General features: G+C 37.0%; 1 protein-coding gene across 1 annotated transcript in view; it reads right to left on the bottom strand.

The window, feature by feature from the left end:
• Window positions 1–10,860: 10,860 nt before the first annotated feature.
• LOC127803317 (uncharacterized) overlaps window positions 10,861–20,702 on the bottom strand; it is a 72,575-nt gene continuing 62,733 nt past the window's right edge. Inside the window, exons 10-12 of the mRNA XM_052339443.1 lie at window positions 12,524–12,743; window positions 11,804–11,971; window positions 10,861–11,358 (exon numbers count right to left, since the gene is read on the bottom strand). Coding sequence (XP_052195403.1) covers window positions 11,198–11,358; window positions 11,804–11,971; window positions 12,524–12,743 — 549 coding nt within the window. The 3' untranslated portion in view covers window positions 10,861–11,197. The remainder of the gene's footprint in view (window positions 11,359–11,803; window positions 11,972–12,523; window positions 12,744–20,702) is intronic.

The raw sequence follows: 20,702 nt of genomic DNA, 5'->3' as shown, positions 1-20,702 counted from the left end.
AATTACATGTGATGAGACCTAAATAAATAAATAATAAATCCTTCATTAATATTAAGCCAACTTGCCTTCCATCATTATAAAGCACTAGGTTTCTAGCTGGCACTTGATTTGTTAAGTCACTCAAGGTCATGTGTCACCTATGATTCCTATGTTTCATGGGCCATGAGATGTCCCTGAATGATGGGTCCGACTTAACTAGAAATGTGGGGTTTGTTGAGTCACTCAAGGCCTTACTGAGTATAGAAGCAAAGATTGGGAGTCACATAAGATGTGCTTGACAAGGAGTTGTCAACCCAATGAATCTAAGAGTTGCATGGAGATGCAATTGGTAGCAAGTACCTACCTAATCGATCCTAGCACAATTTGTTGAGTCACTCAAGGTTGTGCAAGGGGAGATAGGATCCTAGCCCACTAGGAAATCTTCCAACGGGATTTCCCGAGTAATGCCTTGAGGGTGGCGAACTTGTAAAAAATAGTGGGAGCAATCATAAAATGTTACTTCTTGCAATTTATGATTTCGTAAATAAATATGATTATAACATTTATCTCTATAATTCAGGTTGTTGATCAAGAATGTCTGGAAACGCGTCGATAAGATCAATACTCGATGGCAATAATACCTTCAATGGGACAAATTTCCTCGATTGGGAGATGAATGTGAGGATAATCGTCACTCATGAGAAGATCCTCTATACGATAGAAACACCTCTTCCTCCCGAATCATCACTCGAGGATGCCGTAGCACATGAGGCCTGGAAGACACACAAGGGTGATATGATCACCGCTCAATGTATCATCCTAACAGCTATGACCCCAGAACATAGGCAACAGCATAAGGGTTATACTGCCTATGAGATCATGGCTAAGCTCAAGGATCTCTATGAGGAGCGAACTAGGCATGAACATTATAATGTTGCCAAAAAGCTCTTCAGGTGCCGTATGGCTAAGGGATCATCTGTTGAAAAGCATGTCACTGAGATGATAGGCTATATTGACAGATTGTCAGAGCTTAGTATGGGTATGGATGCAGAACTTACCCTTGATTTTGTGCTACAGTCCCTTCCTAATTGTTATGGACAGTTCATCATGAATTCAACATGATGAATATGAATAAGACTCTTGGAGAGTTACTGTCCATGTTGCAGGAGGCTGAGCTCGAGATAAACAAGAAGGCCAAGGGAAGTGTTCTCTTAGTTGGAGCTCCCAAGGGGCGCAAGGGCAAGCCTAAGAGTAAGAAAGCTAAATAGAAGAAAAGTTCTTCCACAGTGCCATCTGGAGGAGTCCAGAAGACTAAAGCTTGTAAGGGCAAGGAGGATGCGGTCTGTTTCCATTGTAACAAGCCGGGCCATTGGAAATGGAACTGTAAGGAATACCTTGCAGAGGTGCAGAAGAAGAAGAGTTCTACTTCAGGTACTTCAGGTATTTATGTTATTGAAGTTAATTTATCTACTTCTGATAAGTCCACAGGGGTATTAGATATTGGATCTGGTGCTCACATTTGCACTTATGTGCAGGGGCTTAGAGGTACGAGACGATTGACTCCAGGAGAGGTGGACCTACGTGTCGACAATGGATTAAGAGTTGTTCCATTAGTTGTAGGGACTTTTTCATTGACATTGCCCTCTAGGCTTGTGTTAGATTTACGTAACTATTACTTTATTCCTAGTTTGACTAGGAATATTATTTCTATTTCTTGTTTGAATAAAGATGGATTTTCATTTTTATTTAAGGACAATAGTTGTTCATTTTATAAAAATGAGTTGTTTTATGGTAAAGCAACAATATGTAAAGGTTTGTATGTCCTTGATGTTGATACTCCTATTAATAACATAAATATTAAGCAACTGAAATCGGGTGATTTAAATAGCACTTATTTATGGCATTGTCGCCTTGGCCATATAAATGAGACTCGCATATCCAACTTGTATAAAAGTGGATACCTTAGCACATTCGATTATGAATCATATGGTGCTTGCGAATCTTGTTTACTTGGTAAGATGACTAAGTCTCCTTTTAAAGGAAAGAAAGAGAGAGGCTTGTGCACACTGATGTGTGTGGGACCATATCCACCCAGGCTCGAGGTGGGTATGTCTACTTCATAACCTTTACTGATAATAGATCACGTTTTGGTTATATGTATCTCATGAAACACAAATTTGAAGCTTTTGAAAAGTTCAAGGAATTCAGATTTGAAGTAGAGAAATAAACTGGGAAAAGCATCAAAGTACTTCGATCAAATCGAGGTGGTGAATACTTGAACAGTGAGTTTCTAGATCATCTGAAGAAGAATGTGATTCTGTCACAATGGACTCCACTTGGAACACCATAGATGAATGGTGTTTCTGAAAAGAGGAATAGAACCTTGTTGGACATGGTCCGGTCCATGATGAGTCGCACTGAACTCCCTATTTCATTTTAGGGATACGCACTCCTCACCGCGATCTTTATTTTGAATAGGGTTTCAAGTAAGTCAATTACTCAAACTCCATATGAGATATGGAAAGGAAAGAAGCCAAATTTATCTTTCCTTAAGATTTGGGGTTGTGAAGCTTATGTCAAGCATGTTGCCAATAATAAACTAGAACCCAAATCAATGAGATGTTTGTTTGTGGGATATCTAAAAGAAACAAATGGATATTACTTTTACCACCCACAGGAACAAAAGGTGTTTGTTGCCAAGCATGCGGTATTCCTTGAGAAGGAATTCTTAAATGTTGTGGTTAGTGGGAGGAATGTTAAACTCGATGAGATTCGAGGTGATCCACAAACAGATACTCCCCTCCAAGAACCCGAGGAAGATCAGACACAAGATGTTGTGTCAATTCCCCAATCTTCCACACAAGGACTTCGTAGGTCAACGAGAGTTCATCATGTGCCTGAGAGATATGGATTTCTCATCTCGACACATGAAGATGTGCTTCTGGTTGAGAATGACGAACCAAATACCTATGATGAAGTAATGTCAGACATTGACTCTAGGAAATAGCTTGATGCCATGAAATCCGAAATGGATTCCATGTACACTAACCAAGTATGGACTTTGGTCAATCCACTTGAGAGTATTAGACCCATTAGGTGGAAGTGGGTCTTCAAAGAGAAGACTGACATGGAAGGCAATGTACAGACGTACAATGCCAGGCTCGTGGCCAAAGGTTTCAATCAAAGATAAGGAGTTAACTATGACGAAACCTTCTCGCCTGTAGCAATGATAAAATCCATTCAGATTCTGCTTGCAATAGCTGCTTATCATGACTATGAGATTTGACAGATGGATGTCAAAACATCTTTCCTCAATGGAAACCTGATTGAGGATGTGTATATGACACAACCTAATGGTTTTGTCATCCAAAAATATGCAAATAAGATTTGTAAGTTACAAAGGGCTATTTATGGTTTAAAGCAAGCATCCCGAAGTTGGAATCAACATTTCGATGAAACAATCAAAGAGTTTGATTTTTTACAAAACGAAGATGATCCTTGTGTTTACAAGAAGATTAGTGGGAGCGCGGCGGTCTTTTTAGTCTTCCATGTAGATGATATATTGCTCATAGGGAATGATGTTCCCATGTTGCAATCAGTTAAGAAATGGCTTTCAGAAAATTTCTCCATGAAGGATTTGGGAGAAACAACTTATATTCTGGGAATAAGGATCTATAGAGATAGATCCAGGAGGTTGCTAAAACTCTCCCAAAGCGCATACATTGACAAGGTGTTAAAGAGGTTTAGCATGAAAGATTCTAAGAGGGGGAATCTTCCCATGTCACATGGAATACATCTTTCCAAGGCAATATGTCCAAAGACACAAGATGAAAGCGATAGAATGAGTCGAGCACTATATGCCTCAACCATTAGCTCGATCATGTATGCCATGTTATGTACGAGGCTTGATGTCGTATATGCTTTGAGCATATGTAGAAGATATTAGGCTGATACAGGTGAGAAACACTAGATTGCAGTGAAGAACATCCTTAAGTACTTGAGAATGACTAAAGAGTGGTTCTTGGTATATGGAGAATGAGAGCTTACCGTGAAGGGGTTCACAAATGCCAGTTTCCAATTCGACCATGATGATTTTAAATCACAGTCAGGATTCATATTCTGCCTGAATGGCAAGACCGTTTGTTGGAAGAGTTCCAAATAGGAGACAGTTGTAGATTCAACAATCGAAATCGAGTACATAGCAGTCGTCGAAGCAGTTAAGGAGGTTGTATGGATCCATAAGTTCATTGGTGAACTTGGAGTGGAGTCCAACATTGTTAATCTAATAACAGTGTATTGTGACAACAATGGAGCCATCGCGCAAGCAAATGAACCACGGTCTCATCAACGGACCAGACATGTATTGCGGCGTTACCATCTGATAAGAGAAGTTATCAGCCGGGGTGACATGCATATAGAGAAAGTACCGACGGATGACAACGCTGCAGATCCCATAACTAAAGCTCTATCCCAGGAGAAACATGAAAGTCATGTTCGATCATCAAGTATGAGATACATGAATGATTGGCTCTAGTGCAAGTGGGAGATTGTTAGTGTAGGTGCTCTAGACCTAATTAGATTGGGCAAATTGTACGCTGACATTTGTAATCATATTTATTATTGAATAAATAGTTATTTAATTCTACAAGAAGTCGTTCTATTAGTTTTTTGTTATTAATGTAAGGATCAGATGAAACTAGATAGAAATTCATATGATGTATATTGTGATTAATCTATAAAGATGTGAGATGATGCATCATAGTTTCACGACATCATTAAATGTCCCAAGTCGTAGCAATGTCAAGAATGAACATTAACAATTGCAGTAAGAGTTGTATATGCTATGTTTTTGCTATGTGATAGCAATGGGGGTCTCACACCCATAGTCATGGGGATGCCTAAACAAGTACATAAGTGACCAATGTTGGAGAACGTGTCATTGGACGTGACTCGCCATAAGAATCCATTTTTCTTATATGTTGATGGTATTCTCATACGAGATGGGTGTAACTAATCCTTGGACCTGAGGTTGTCATGGTCATCTCATAAGAAGACCGGTATGCTTTGACATCGTTTCGATGGGCCTAGATAAAGGCTGCACGTGGGCGACCGTTGGGTATATCGTGAGGCTTATGGAGATGGGTGCATAGTCAAGATAGGACTCGTCTATCCCTTGATAAAGGATGATGTATCTAAGGCCCCTTCGGTGGATATTCACTTTAAATCCATGGCCATGATAAAAGAGATCAATAAGGAGTTATTTATTCACTTTCTATTAAGTGAAGATATCCGGATGACCGAAGAAAGACTTATGTGATCATAATCAAGCAACACATTGCCAACTTGCGATCACATAGGATATATTGACGAGAGTATCGAATTACACGGTAACCATGCTTGTGAAAGGTTATTTGCGGATTATGAATCCTTCTGAATAATTGGGTAGGCATGATGCCTTACTAGAGGCCAATTTTGTCTTATGTGTTCGTACCGACATATTGCCAACATATTCGGAAGCCTAATGAGTCATACGCAATAGGCACGGTCCTTGGCTTAAACTAGGAGAGCAGACGTATGGTTAAGTGGGACACTTAGGCAAGAAGTTATGCCGTCGTAGGTTCTCACGAAAAAAGAATAAATAGACGTAATGACGTCGATATGACGAGGAGTCGTCATAAAGGAAAGAGTTTCCTAAAAAGGCAATTGATTAAATTAGAAAGTAGTTTCTAATTTAATAATTTTCTATTTGTTGGAATAACAAATAGGAATTAATATATATATATTTGGGCTTAATTAATATTTGGGTTAAATTAGATTTGGGCCAAATATTAAATATTATATTTGAGCTAAATTAGATTTGGACCAAATATTAAATAATAAATATTTGGGCTAAATATTTTATAAATGGATTTGGGTTACTAATTATATTTCTAGTTAGATTAGAATAAGCCCACTTAAGATTTTAGTTGAACTAAGATTAATGGGCTAGCCCAATCCATATCCATTAGGGTTTAAGAAACCCTAGGAGGTTGCTCCTCTATAAATGGCCCTTTATAGGATGCCCAAATTAAGCTTTTATTTGTTGGTTTTCAAGAGTTGAAAATCGATTTTTTTCCCATCCATTCATAAGCCTTGTTAGGAGAAAGAGCTAGCACTCCCATTCCGCTCTCCTCACCAACGAACACGCGCCGCATATCACAAGTTGGAGGCCGGACGCTTGGATGGCTCGAATCCGCAAATGACTCGAAAATCTAAAAGTTAGATTTATTTTATTATATATGTGATTGTTTGATTTCGACGTTGATCTAATCGCCGAGATTGGGGTAAGGTTCAAAATTTTTTAACTATGTTGCTTGCCCCGTAGTGATCTTACTTTACTTTCAATCTACACATTTAAAATCATATTTTAGTTTTCGGCACCCATCTATAGACAGGTCCCTTGAATTTTACTTCATTTGGATCAAATGATTTGATGACTCTTGATGCATTTGCATGAGATGCATTAACACAATTTTTCGTTTTATGATCTAAGGATCTCATTGTTTGGACTATCCCTTTGGGTATCCACATTTGCACTTCATTCCTCTTCCTAGGTTAGGGTCTCCATCTAGGTTGTTTCTATTCTTTTTTAGGTGTTTTGTGCCTTGGTTTAGGTTTTGAATTCTGTAAAGACTTGGAAAAAAAAAATAAAAATAAAAAATAATAATATAATAATAATAATTCAATTAAAAAATATATAAATAAATAAAATAATATATATATATATATAAAACAAAACAAAGAGCTGAAAAATATAAAAGGAAAGAGGAGGCGCGCAGGCAGCCCCTCCCCCTGAAATCATCTCTCTTTCTCTCTCTCTCGGATCTTGTGGTTCTTGCGATCTGACCGTTCAATCGCCCATCCGACTTCATTTTCATGTTTAAGCGCCCTCGATCTACAAAAAGGCTTGGATTCAAAGGGTTTTGCTCGATCTTCTCCCCAGACCCGAACTTGAGTCATCTTTTCCCAGGTGAGTAGACAAGATATGTTATGTTTACCTTTCCCAGGCGAGTAGACAAGATATGTTATGTTTACCTTATTTTGTGCATGAATATATTGTTCCATGCATAACTTGTATATGATTTTTATATGCTAATCATAGAAAAATACTTTTAAATGTTTCTAAATTGGATGAAATATTTTCATCCTACTGGGAGAGACATAAACAGAAAGATACCCTAACTGATTCTTGTTTTTTAGTATGTGAAATATTGAATGATATGGTGCATTTTGGGCACCACATGAAATGATAAATGGTTATGACTTGTGCATTAAGTAAGGTATCATTTGCATTATTATTAGAGGACTATGTAGTAGATTCCCTGGTAACTCACAGTAAGAAAAGATCATGGTACTATGAGGCTTGGCATGCCAAGTCCATGAGAGACACGGATAGTATGTTTCAGCACTGCTATCACGTGGGCTATGATGGTATTATAGTGTGATAATGATGTATGTGCTAGTATATGTACTTGTGTGCCTGTGTGTATAAGCGTTAGGCCAATTTCTACTAGTGTGTCCTCAAACTCGATGCATGTATCACATATAAAAAGGTATAAGAGACTTAGGTGGTTAGGTGAGCAACTTATGGGGGTTGTCTCTAGGCACCTATTTTTCCTACACTATGTTTTCCTTTGAATCTCAAGTTATTTAAACTTATGGTACATATTCTCGTTGTTCATATTACTATTATATTATTGTATTCATGATGTTCATCATAGCATTTTTATTGCATACTCTCTTAGTAGGCATAACATACCTTATACTCGCAAGTCCACAAGACTCACCCTTTTTTTTAAAATATTTTTAGGAGATTCTTCTTTAAATATTGGTCCAGCAGATCTTCTGGTATGATGTCAGACACTCTTTTGATTCCTGATGTGATATAGGATGCTTTGTGGAGACGTACACATATTGTTTAGTCTATTCTTTTGTATTTTATTTTTGTGGTACATAATTGTGTCAAAGGCCCGAGATATGGGATTGTGTATATATTTATGATAGCGGGAGGATGGATATTCATATTTTTGTGTAACTGCTATATATGAGATATTGAGATTTTTTTTTTTTTGAAAAGTTGATATAGTATTTTATTCCATGTCTCTATATTTTGTCTAGAGAAGAGACTTACTAATTCACAGTGGGGCCGCTGGGCCTAGGGATTAGTGTCGGTCATGATTTATTAGAAATCGAGTCGTGACAAATTCTTCCTAGGAATCAATGTGGCTTATGCCTTCTCAATAGCATTCTTTTCTACTAATATTTTGTTGTTTTGAGATTTTAGCAGTTTATTTTCTTCTAGAAGCTTGATTAACTGGCCATCTATCTTATTTTTATTTTCTTTCTTTAATTCTTGTGATTTTTCCTCTAAATTCTTTATTTCACATTTTAATTTTTCACTCTCTTCATTGTGGGATTTCTTTGTGGTTTTTAACTCTTTCTTGAGAGATTGATATTCTTTGTACAATTCTTTAAATGCCTCTTGGAGTTCTTCAAGCTCTATATTTCTTCTTCTTCCTCATTTTACAAGGCCATGATGCACACGTGTTTTTTTCTCATCAAATTGAGATGACTCACTTGAGTCATCCGCATCCCATGTCACAAAGGCATGTTTTTTTGCCTTTTAGATCTTTTCCTTTCTTTTTTATTTTTTTCCTTTCTTTTGGGCAATCATATTACAAGTACACAACATTTTTACATTTGTAACAAGTAGGAGGCATTTTCTTGTGCTCCTTGCCTTTCTTTTTCATTAATCTTGCAAAAGTTTTTGTAAGGAGAGCAGTTTCATCATCATCTTCTACTTCACTAGATTATGATTCTTCATTTACTTTTAATGATATGATTTTCTTACCCTTTGTATCTTCATTCATTTTATTTAACACCAGTTCTTGAGTTAATAATAGAGTTCCTATGAGCTCTTCCATTCTATATTCCTTTAGGTTTCTTGCTTGAGTTATAGCAATCACTAAAGGTCGTCATTCTAAGGATAAAGATCTAAAAATTTTCTTAACTTGGTCTACTTTCAAAACTATTATTCCAAACATTTTAAGATTATTTATGATCTTTTGGAATCTACTATTCATTTCATTAATGTTTTTATTTTAAAGCAATTTAAATTCTTCATATAGTGATATTAGTAAATTAATCTTTATATTCTTCACTTGATTGGTTCCTTGATAGACCACTTCTAATTTTCTCCATATTTCATGAGATGTGAAGCAAGATGAAAGTTTTTCACATTCACTAGAAAAGATTGAACAAAAAATTATATACTTGGCTCAATAGTCCATTTGGTGTTTTTTAATATCTTTTTCATTCCATTCTTTTTATTTAGGTTTAGATGTAACAAAATCATCCCTAATTATCTTCAATAAGTGATACTCTATTGAAAATAAATAAGATTCCATACCTTCCGATAGGCATAATTCGCGTCATCAAAGAAACATGGTCTATAAGGTGATAGTCCTTCAATTATAGCTTGGTTAGTGAATGGTGATCTAGAAGGTAATGGTCCTATGATTATAACTTTATTAGTGAATGAGACCATTTAGATCTCTTTTAAGTTAAAATTTTAAATTAAAATTTTAACTATTTTAAAAGCCCGTTTTGATATCAATTGTTAGTCTTACTGGGAATGATCACTCAACAAGAGTGACTTGAGTTATTAAAATTTTTAGTAATTTTCTTAAAGAAAACTCTTAAGATAGAATTTTGTAAAAATTATGCTTATATAAATATGTATATGTGAATTTGTTTAAGATTTTTGGAGAATAAATGCCACAAGATATAGCAAGACAAATAAAAATGAGAATGGAGAATTACAATGGTTCGAAATTTCCACATATACCTAATCCACTCTCTTAGTGTCTAACCATCATTTGAGTTCCACTAAATCCAACAACACCAAGATTTTCACCTTACCTCACTTTGTAAACTAAATACACATGAATTTTCAAGAATTCTAGGCAACCAACACAAGTCAAATACAATCCTTGTCTTGGGTTTTAGTATAGTTCATCTATCTATTCCTTGCTCCTGTTTTTTGGATCACTTTTCCTTACAAGCATAGGAGTGACTTTGCCAACAAGCTAAGCTCTAGGTAGGACAATCCTCACTATTTCCTTTTTGCAATAAGCGAAATCTGTTTGGCTTGCTTAGTTTTAGTGGCACCATCGGGCATGGGCAGTCCACGTCAATTTCCAAGTCAGGTCCTTTTCAAATATATTGGGGTTAAGTCATTCATTCCCTCCTTGTTATCAAAAGAAATGCCAAAAAAAAGAAAAAAAATACTTCTTAAATAAATACCAAGACATCATAATAGACAATGCCATCCTTGTGCTTCACCAATTTGCATAAACAAAACTTGTTAGTAACCTATATCTATATCTATATATATATATAATTAAAACTAGAGAGTAGTAGTGTTGAGGAGATGGAGAAATTGAAGGCTTTGATTAGGGAGGGAGTAACCAATTTGAGGATAAGGCAATCAATGGTATCACTATAGAGGTAAAGAATGTTGGGGGGACAAATCACACACACACACAAGAAGGGGGTGGTGTGGTGTTGAAGTGATGATCCTCAGAGAATGAAGAAAGAAGCAAACCTTCTCTACACTGCCATTACCATTGATGTTGTGAAATGCCTTGGCAGTGATATACACATACACACACACACACACACACACAGAAATATGGGAAAGAAAACAAAGTGCAAGAAGAAAAAGATTGTTTTTAAATTTGAAACAATTTTACCTCTAAAAGAAGGCCAACCAGCCACCAAGACCTAGTGAGTTTGGTTGGGAGGCGAAAAACATGCCATAATTTAAGACGAGAGCACAAATGAAAGGAGAGAGAGAATCAGAATTGAGTCTTAAAGGCGAAACTAACATTACAAACTACAAACCGTACCCAAAAAACAAGAAAAAGGTCGGTCTTTTTATGCTCAGCCTAAGGTTGCCATTAAAGGAAGGGGCAGCATCATGCATGTCTAGCTTTTGTTAGGGAAAAAAAAGAAAAAAAAACAACTATTACCATAAATACAATAAACTTGGTCTGAATTCTTCCTAGAATTCAAAAACTGAAAATGAAAACAAAAAGAACAAAAACAGAGAGTGGAGAAGTAAAGGAAGTCAAATTTATAGGCTTTTGATTCAGCACAAGACAACCAACCAACCATCTCAGTTAGTTTTCTTATCATCATCTTCCTTCACCTGCGCTGTTGCATCCACCACAGCAGTCTGATTTTCATCTTCTTCTCCAGCAAAACCAAACTCATTTACTCGTTTCCTATCCACCGGATAGATCCACCTCTGGTACACATATATCAGAAAGATGACATCTGCAAGACCAAACCGACAATGAGACAGAATAAAAGCTTTGCCAGAGAGGCCAGCCATTTACTTGTAAACGAATAAAGCGAGACGACTGGCACTTCAATATATAATGAAATTCACCCCTCACAACCCTATTTTCATTCAAAAACTAGTCCCAGAATAAGCACAGCATTTATTGCTGTAAATAATAGGGGCACACTCCTGTACTTGTGCCCCTAATGCAGCAGTTGGAAGCGAATTTCGCAAAAGCAGAAAAACAAGATACATTTTCAACAGGACTTCGGGTTTGCATGGAAGCATGGCATGGGAAAAGGCATGTTCACACTGCTGTGTGATCTTCCTGCATTAGCATTCTTCATCAATCGATTCCTGTTTACCGTACAGGATGAAAGACAAGACATTTCCTACCAAATGGCTAAACACAAAGTACACTTCAGCACCATAACTCACCATCACGGAAGACAGAAAGCCGGTGCAACATTGGCATTTTAATCACAAAGGCAAAGAGATCATCAATGATGGTATTAAGAAACTTGTATGTCATCTGCCTCCAGGGTAGATGCGCCACAGACTTCAGCTTATAGTTGATGAATAGTTGAGGGCACATCATAATAAAACCTGGAAAAGTAAATACCAAAAGAAAAACAAAACAAGATATATTGTTAAACTCTGACCAAGAAGACGGCCTTCTTTGAAGAAGATTAACCACTGCATATTGATAGCAAAATTTGACAATGCAAAATGGCAACAAACTAGTCCTCCAGGATCTCAAATTATTAGGTTCAGTGGATTATTTTATATTTCATAAACTTATTCCAAATGAACTAACAGGAAATAAGGATCAGACTGCTGGCCCTATCCTAATAGATGATGTAATCTCAACTAGCCAATCCTGACCTTGGTTTCTTTTGCCAACTGCAATGCATGACTTATTTCTTTATATTCCTTGCAATCAAGAAGTAGAGCTATGTAAATGACCACTAAACGCTCTATATGCCCGTTAGTCCAGAACATAGACATAACTAGAGTAACATAACTGATGTCCAATAACCTAAAGCATCCAGGACTTTTGCCTCATATAGGCACAACAATAGACACTGTATATCAATGCAAATTTTAAATTTTAAAACAGAGGCTGCACACACAAGTAGAAAGGACCTCATGGCTTACCAAACATGTAAACACAGCTTGTGAGTGAAGAAAGAATCCAGGAGTACCAGCTCCTATGGCGTTCATACATGAGAGAATAAACAGAAGAGCAGGCAACAAGAAAGAAGAGCACATAAGACAAGTACTTCATGGCAAGATCATCGTACTCCTTTGTCTTATTCCCAGCATATGAGTCGCGATCTCGGAACCTCAGCCTAGGTATCTTCCCCGACCTATCAATCTGGAAGACAACATTAACAATAAAGATTCACAAGAATGTCTTGTACCTGAACAATATTATACTTGACAGCATTTTTGAATGCAAATCTATCACTGGTGTCGATTCAAGGATAGTAACACAGTGCAAACATAATTGCATTTGAGTTAACACAAGCACATATCAACATGATTTTTATGGAGGGAAAAAATTCCAGGCAAGAAAACTCAGGATCATCTAATTGGGAACAAGTTCTGGCTTTAGAAATCATCAATAGGATCCAGTTAGTCCTGGCACCTACTTTCAGGGATATACAGCTATTAAATGTACATAGAACTTCATACTTTCTCAGCAAACATGATAGAGAAAACATATGCTGCTGTCTCAATGAAGCCTTAACCTCTGAGTCTGGCTACATAGATCTTGCTTTCCCGTAATTGTATGGTCACATCCCACCAGTCATACATAATGTTATCTTTTTTTATTTTTGAATATACATATACATCTATATATACATATATATATATGGAAAATGCTATTGGTACACCCATTTTGTACACCTTGGGCTACAAAATGGGGTATTATGACAAAAAACCCCTCATGAGGCGCATAGAGGCGCGTGAGGCTCATGGAGAGGCACAGGGTATTTTGGTCATAATACCCCTTGTGTAGCCCAAGATGTACAAAAATGGTATACATGTAGCATGATCCATATATATATATATGTATTTGTGATAGCTTTCCTTTACTTACAGTGTTGAAGGTGCTCCTGTGTAAGCTAGTCCCAAGCTTGGATAAAGAAGGAGAATTGTGTTAGATAGTGAACAGCTAGTGTAAAACTCATCAGTTCAAACACCAGCTGACCCCACCTAGTGGGATTAAGGCTTGGGACTGTTGTTGGTGTTGTCGTTTTGTTCACAAAGCCCACTAAAATTATAAGGAATCCTTTCATAAACCTTCTCCAAGTCTATAACTATGGTAGATGTCATCTTTGCTGTTGACCTCCTAGCACAAATCCAAATTGGTTATCTAATACTATTTCTTTAAAGTCTCAAGGGCAGAACTTATGTTCTTAATGCTCCATAATTCATACAACTGAATATCTCCTTTATTCTTATACATGGGTACTCACACTTCCCAAAGCGTCCGTCATTTTATTGATTTATAACAATTTTTTTAACTAGTTCTATTAACCAAGTTCTATCTAAATCTAGAATCTTGCAAAGCTCAATAGGACTGCCATTTAGACAAAGATTTCCCTAACATCTTGATGAAACTTTCACCTCATGTTTTCCAATTTACAAAGAAAGAACACCCACTTTCCTATTTAATAGTACTTCCCTCAAATACAAAGTATCCCCCTATTGAATTTCAACTTAATATCTTCACAAGAAAAAGGCGAAGAAAGAGAAGGCAGAGAAAAAGAAGAATCGGGGAAGAACATGAATGGACATCTATTTGTTCTCCATTCCATCTTCATTGCGCCATCTATCTCTCTTTGAAGGAACTGCATTCCATCTTCATCATGAATGGGTTCATATTTTAGGGGTGTATGTGTGTGTGTGTTTCTGCTATGGGTTCTGTCTGAAACACATCACAAATGGGTTCTAGAGGGGTCAGTCCCCCCTGGAACCCATTCGCGATGGGCTCCTGCATACCATTGCCACCCCCCAATAGCTACCACCAAACACTGACAACCATATCCATAGCATAACCTGATTCCAGCCAATCATGTTTTATTTAAAACACCGATTTATGATTATAGAAACTTTTGTATCCATACGATATCTTATCCTGAAACATGAAAAAAATATATCTTTTCCTTTTCTTTTACATATTATTTATATATATATATATACACACACACACACACACAGAGGAAAGAACATATGATATCCAGTCACCAGGAATGGATGTTACCAACAGGACCAGGAGGCAGGTTGTTCAGAACCAGATGCTTAACCTGCATCATGTCTATCTCCCACTCCATCCATATCCATACCCCATAAGCCAGCTACAATGTTTATCTGATTGTTTTATGGGTTCCACCTTCCTCTCATACATTTCCAACTTGAAAATCATTTCCTGGTGTTTAGGCAAAGTATTTTACCATCTATATTCCTCTTCTACATATAAAACAGATTGGGATAAACTATTGGAAATTTCAAATGCATAATAACACCACCAAAAAAAAAAAAAAAAAAAGAACAGCACTTATCTAATATCTGGTATTAGACTGGTATTAGATAGTATTATATGTCAGAAAGATTAAGAGTGTGTTCCTAGTGATTCTAGAGGACTCTAAGGCGGTCCCAATGACCTGAAAGTTCAGTTTCAGCAAGCTAAGGAACCAGTGAGCTGAGAAATTACTGATTTGAGTGCAAAGAAAACCCAGGACTTGGCTGTCTGAAACCAAAGCTAGAATGGTCAAGTAGACCCTAAGACAAGTCTAACAGTGATCTTGGATCAAAAAATGACAAAGAGTGTCAGATAGCTAAAAGTAGCAGCTCAAAAAGCTGCAACACTAGAAGAAACTTCAAGAAAATCAGCTGAATCCTGAAGGGTCATAGTTTAGTACAAGAAGCAACCTTGAAGTGGTTGTGGTTTTGGGTGAGAGAGCCCGAAAGAACACAGAGACTCAAATAGAGAAAACCAGTTAGTAACTAGCAGGAAAATTTAACGACTCTTAAAATGGGCACAAGTATGGATGTAATTAAGGCCCCAGTTAATCCCATTTCCATGCCTATTTTAATAAATTTTCAAATAAGCCTTGTAACTATACCTCACTTTTATACTTGTTTTCACTTTAAACAGGGTTAATTGGGAACCCATTTACATCCCTAGACACGAGCAGACCCCAAAAGCAAAACACAGTACTATTAGAGGGGATGCAATCCTGAGGGCTTGAGTAAGTTAGGAATCGAAAATTAGAAATTGAGTATAGAAATCAATAAAAGCCAAAAAGGTTAGCAAGTCAGGTTTTAGTATCGTTTTCAAATTAAAGTTTGGGAAAACCTCTGACCATGTTTGGCTTTAAAGGGGGCCTAAGGCCATTGGAGGGCATTATAAAAGGAGGGCCTTAGAAATTTTTTCCCATTCTTGCTTCCGTTCAGCCAAATACAAGAGAGAAGGGGAGATCATGAGAGAGTAAGAGCTTGAACTTTGAATGAAAGTTTGGGAGATTTTTTTTTTTTTTTTTTTTTTTTAAGGAGGTCTGATTATATTATGTTAATGCATAAAAGCAAAGCCACTAGAGGCACCGATACAAACAACCCTACACAAAACAAACAATCCCAAAGAAATCCTGAACTAAACAAAGAATGGGATGCTAAAATCAAAACTCCAATGCCAACAGAAATCAGTACCAAGCCACATCAGAATTCAACAACCCCAAAATCTAAACCTCACTGTTGCCAGAAATATGAAAGAGATCACCACCACCCTCCAGCAATATGAGCAGATTCAACAGAAACTAATGGAAGAGTGCTACAGAAGTCCCCCCAGAAAACTAAATATAGCCAGGTGAAAATGATGCCAGACCAGCTCTGAATATTCAAAAACCGGAACAGGAACTAGAAGACCCAATGCTCCCAAGAAAGTTTAGGAGATCTATCCATAGATATCAAGAATCAGCTTTCCGTAGAAGGTTTGGAGGAAGAAAGTCCAAGAATTAGCCAGCTTAGCAAGTTAAGGGGAAGTTGGGTGAGTTGCTTTTCTTCATTTTTCTTAGATCAAAGCTCATAACTAGCTTCTAAGTGTCACGAGAAGGACCCTTGCAATAGCTCATTTAAAATTTTGTTACTTTTACTACTGTAATTCCTAATGTAGAAGTTAGTTTATTTACTTTTACTGTTGTAATTCCTAATGTAGAGGTGTGCAAGGAAGTTAAGAGAATATCAAGTTTGTCATGCTTAGGCCGTGACACTAGATGGAATGAAAACGGAAACGGAAAATGTTTCCGATACGAAACGAAAACAGGGGAAACAGCATTTTCCCAAAAAAAAAAAAAAAATAGGAAACAGAAAGGTGGGGTAAAGCACAAATTAAAAAAATATAGAAGTTTTTTTGTAAATATAATTTTTAATATAGAAAATTATAAAAAATAGTTCAAACATGATACAAACAAACATAAACAATAAACATAAGTTCCATAATACATTTAAACAAACACAAACATAAAGTTCACATTGCATTCAAACAACCATCAACAATATTTACAATCAGAGCCAACCATTAAAAACACCAAGCCAAGAGGGGTCAACATATACAAAAATGGGCCCAGATTTAACAATTGGATTTCCGAAGATCTGGCTTTTAAGTTTTTGGACAAAACGGAAAGCGCACTACCAATAGCCACGAGCCACTATAGCTGGTGGTTTCCGACGATTTGAGGCAACCACATGACACTCTTATCCCCAACGACCAACATATCCAAAAACTAGCAAGATCTGACGACCATATCTTCGTAGATCTAGATTAAACTTTCTGGCCAAAGACCCAAACACGTGTATATACATATATCAATGGATCTTGCTGCAAAAGTTGCTAATAAAATTGAAAGACTTACCTCCTTGTAGATTTGGGGCACTTTCGCAATGAAAATGTGGTCCGCTGAAGATCGGATGGTCAGATTTTACAAAATCCGTGAATCCAGAGGTGTTCTTCAGAGAGTGTTGTAGAGAAAATTAGAGAGAGAGAGAGAGAGAGAGAGTTCAGATGATAAAATGGTGGCAATCAAGAGAGGGAACGGCAAGAAGAAACAGCTACCGAAAGTGAGGGAATGACGATGGCGAGGAAACACCTAGAGCAGCAAGCTCTAACGACCGAGAAAGGGAACTTCGAGATTTAGAAACAAAGCACTAAAGGAAGAAGAAGAAGACTGAAGACTGAAAAAAGAGAGGGAACTTCGGGATTCGTGATAGTGGGTCATCGAAAACACGTTTCTGGCCGGAAACATTTTATGAAATTTGCGAAACAGCCACGAAACGTTTCCCAAATTATAAAACAGCCCGAAAAACGTTTCGGGCCATTTTTACTATTTATGAAAAGGGAAACGGTTCGGAAATAGCAAAACGGTGTCTCAGAGCTATTTTCGTGCTTCAAAGACTTGCTTCAATCTACTCTAAAGACCCTAGACAACCCATTGCATGTGTGAACAATCGAAAGAGAAAGTAGAAATTTAGATATTTAAAACCCATAGCTCTCGGTCAAGTCACCATGAGAGGAAGGAGGTTTGGGTAAATGCTAAACTTTGACCTTTTTGACAACCAACTCCTATATTCTGCTTATACCCACTCCCCCTAGAGCACTACAGTGCTTTTTCATGTGTGTAGATCCAAGCAAAGGAACAAAAAGCTAGAGTTTAAAACCCAAAGGATTAGGCTAGATTGTCGAAAATTAAGGGGTGAGTTTTCCTTTTTTTGTTGTTTGAATCTCTTCGATCAAATTGTCCATTTAACTTGGTTTAGCCTGTCTATCATCTCTAGTGAGTAGAAATGCCATTGCATGCATTGTTTGGTTGTATACTTTATCAGAACCAATTATGTATTTCATAAACAGAATAGTATACATACCCGGAGGCTATGGTGTCAATCATATTGTTGATGAGTTCGTATTTTGCTATTAGTTATATTATCATTTGGATGTGTGGGTTTGACTTTATTGCACATTGCCTCTAATAGTTTGCCTTGGTCTTGTTTGATTATCGTTCCATTACTGGGCAATTGTCATTAGAGATCTATCAAGAATGACATGAAGGATTGCACTCAATCTTATTTCCCTCTTAAGGGTTAGCTGAACTTATATACAAGGTTTCCTATCAAACTAGAAAGTTTCTAAGAACAGAATAGGAAAGTTTCCAAATCCAGATTTGGAAACTTATACAATTTAGGATACAAACAAAATATAGAAGTTACAGCAACCTATCTTCTAGAAGATACACACTAAGTTTAGAAATAAAAGCCAATCAAACGGATCTGATCTTGCCCGAGAATGAGGACAAGTCAGCCTCTTATCATTTCCGATGACTACAATGTCATCCACATACAATGTCCACTTCTACACCCTCCTTTGAATGTGCCATTTCTATGCCCAAAAAATAATTCAATCTCACCAATTCTTTAATTTCAAATTCATTGATTATACACTTCCTCAGTTTATTCATGTCGCCTTCATCATTTCCGGTGACTACAATGTCATCCACGTTTCTAGGTATTCTACCCCATACGCTTGTGTGTAACCCTTAGCTACTATCCTTACCTTGTACATGTCCAAGGATCCATCTTACTTATATTTCACTATATAAACCCACTTACATCCCACTGGGTGTTTCTCTTTAGGCAACTGAACAAGCTCCCAAGTTTGATTCTTTTCTAAGGTTGCCATCTCAGCCTCCATGGCATTCTTCCAATTCCCATTCCCTATTGCTTCAGAAAAAGTTTTGGAAATAGAAATGGTATGAAGACTAGTGAGAGAGGCTTTGTGTTGAGGTGACAATTTGGAATAGGATAAGAACAAGTACAACGGATGTTTGGTGTAGGTTCTAGAACATTTCCAAAGTGCAATAAGCCAATCAAGATCACACTTAGATGTTTCAATTTCAGGTATGGATTCAGTAGATGCAATAAGCTCAATAGGATCAGCATTAGGTATTAAGGATTCAGTAAATGATTTACCTTGTGAGTTGTTAAGTGGGCTGTCTCGATTGTCAGTGTTGGTAGTAATAAGACTAGGATCAGGATTAGGACTTGAAATGGATGCCAAGACTTGATGCTGGGGAAGAAACTAGCCCTTTTCTCCTTGAATATACCTATAGTGGGCGAGGAGGAGTATTTGGGGAAGGCTTCCCTTGTTTCATACCTAGTGAGTTCTCTGGGATAACTAATAGGAGAGAGAAAGATGATAAGTCAAGAAGGATAAGAAATTGATCCTTATCCTCCAGAATTAGACTCTCCCCCTAAGGATAAGGATGGCAAAATAAGGGACATTTTCTGCAAAGGTTACATCTGCTGACACAAAAATTTTCTTGGATGGAGGGTTATAGCACCGGAAACCTTTTTGAATAGGGGAGTATCCAATGAAAATACACTTTAGAGCATGAGGATCAAGTTTACCTTGGGGACATGAACAAAGGATGCACACCCAAACACCTTAGGTTTCCAACAACTAGTAACATGAAAATCAGGGAAGTTTTTGGTTAAAAGTTGAATTGGACTATTAGATTCAAGGGTTTGTGAAGGTAACCTGTTGATAAGAAAAGTGGTCGTTAGGGTTGCTTCTCCCTAATAATGTTTAGGAATATTATGGTGGAATAGAAGCTCTCTAGTAATAGCCAGGAGGTGGCCATTCTTCCTTTCGACCACTATTTTGTTGAGGAGTATAAGGGTGGAAGGATTCATGAATGATGCCTTTATGTTAAAAGAAAACAGAGAGAGATTGATTAAAAAAATCCTTGGCATTGTCAAATCCAAGCCTCTTAATTTCAACCCCAAACTGATTTTCAATCATGTTGTAGAATGTAGGAAAAATGTTGCCCACCTCAGATTTAGTTTTTAACAAATATAGTCACACTACCCTAGTGCAATCATCCACAATACCCTAATGCAATCATCCACAGAAGTAATGAACCAACGTGCCCTAGAAATATTGGGAACAGATGAAGGGCCCCAAATATCATTATGAATTATAGAGAAAAAAAGATTAGTTCTTTTATTAGGAGGAAAGGACACCCTCTTGTGCTTTGCAAACTCACATACAACACAATGAAAGTTTCTAACATCTAGACCCTTAAATAAAACTGGAAACATTATCTTGAGAGTTAAAAAAGAGGGGTGACCAAGACGATAATGGTGTAGCCATAATTGGTCTTTGTTAGACTAAGGAAGGCATGAGGTTAGTGAATAATTTAGAAACATGAAGGAGGTTTTTTAGGGTGAGATATTTATTAAGAAGGGCATCCCCTTGACCAACAATAATGGTCAAAGA

Source organism: Diospyros lotus, chromosome 6 (assembly GCF_014633365.1).
Source record: "Diospyros lotus cultivar Yz01 chromosome 6, ASM1463336v1, whole genome shotgun sequence".
NCBI lineage: Eukaryota > Viridiplantae > Streptophyta > Magnoliopsida > Ericales > Ebenaceae > Diospyros > Diospyros lotus.
The sequence above is the reverse complement of the archived record's forward strand: the minus strand, read 5'-3'. Positions and strand labels throughout refer to the sequence as shown.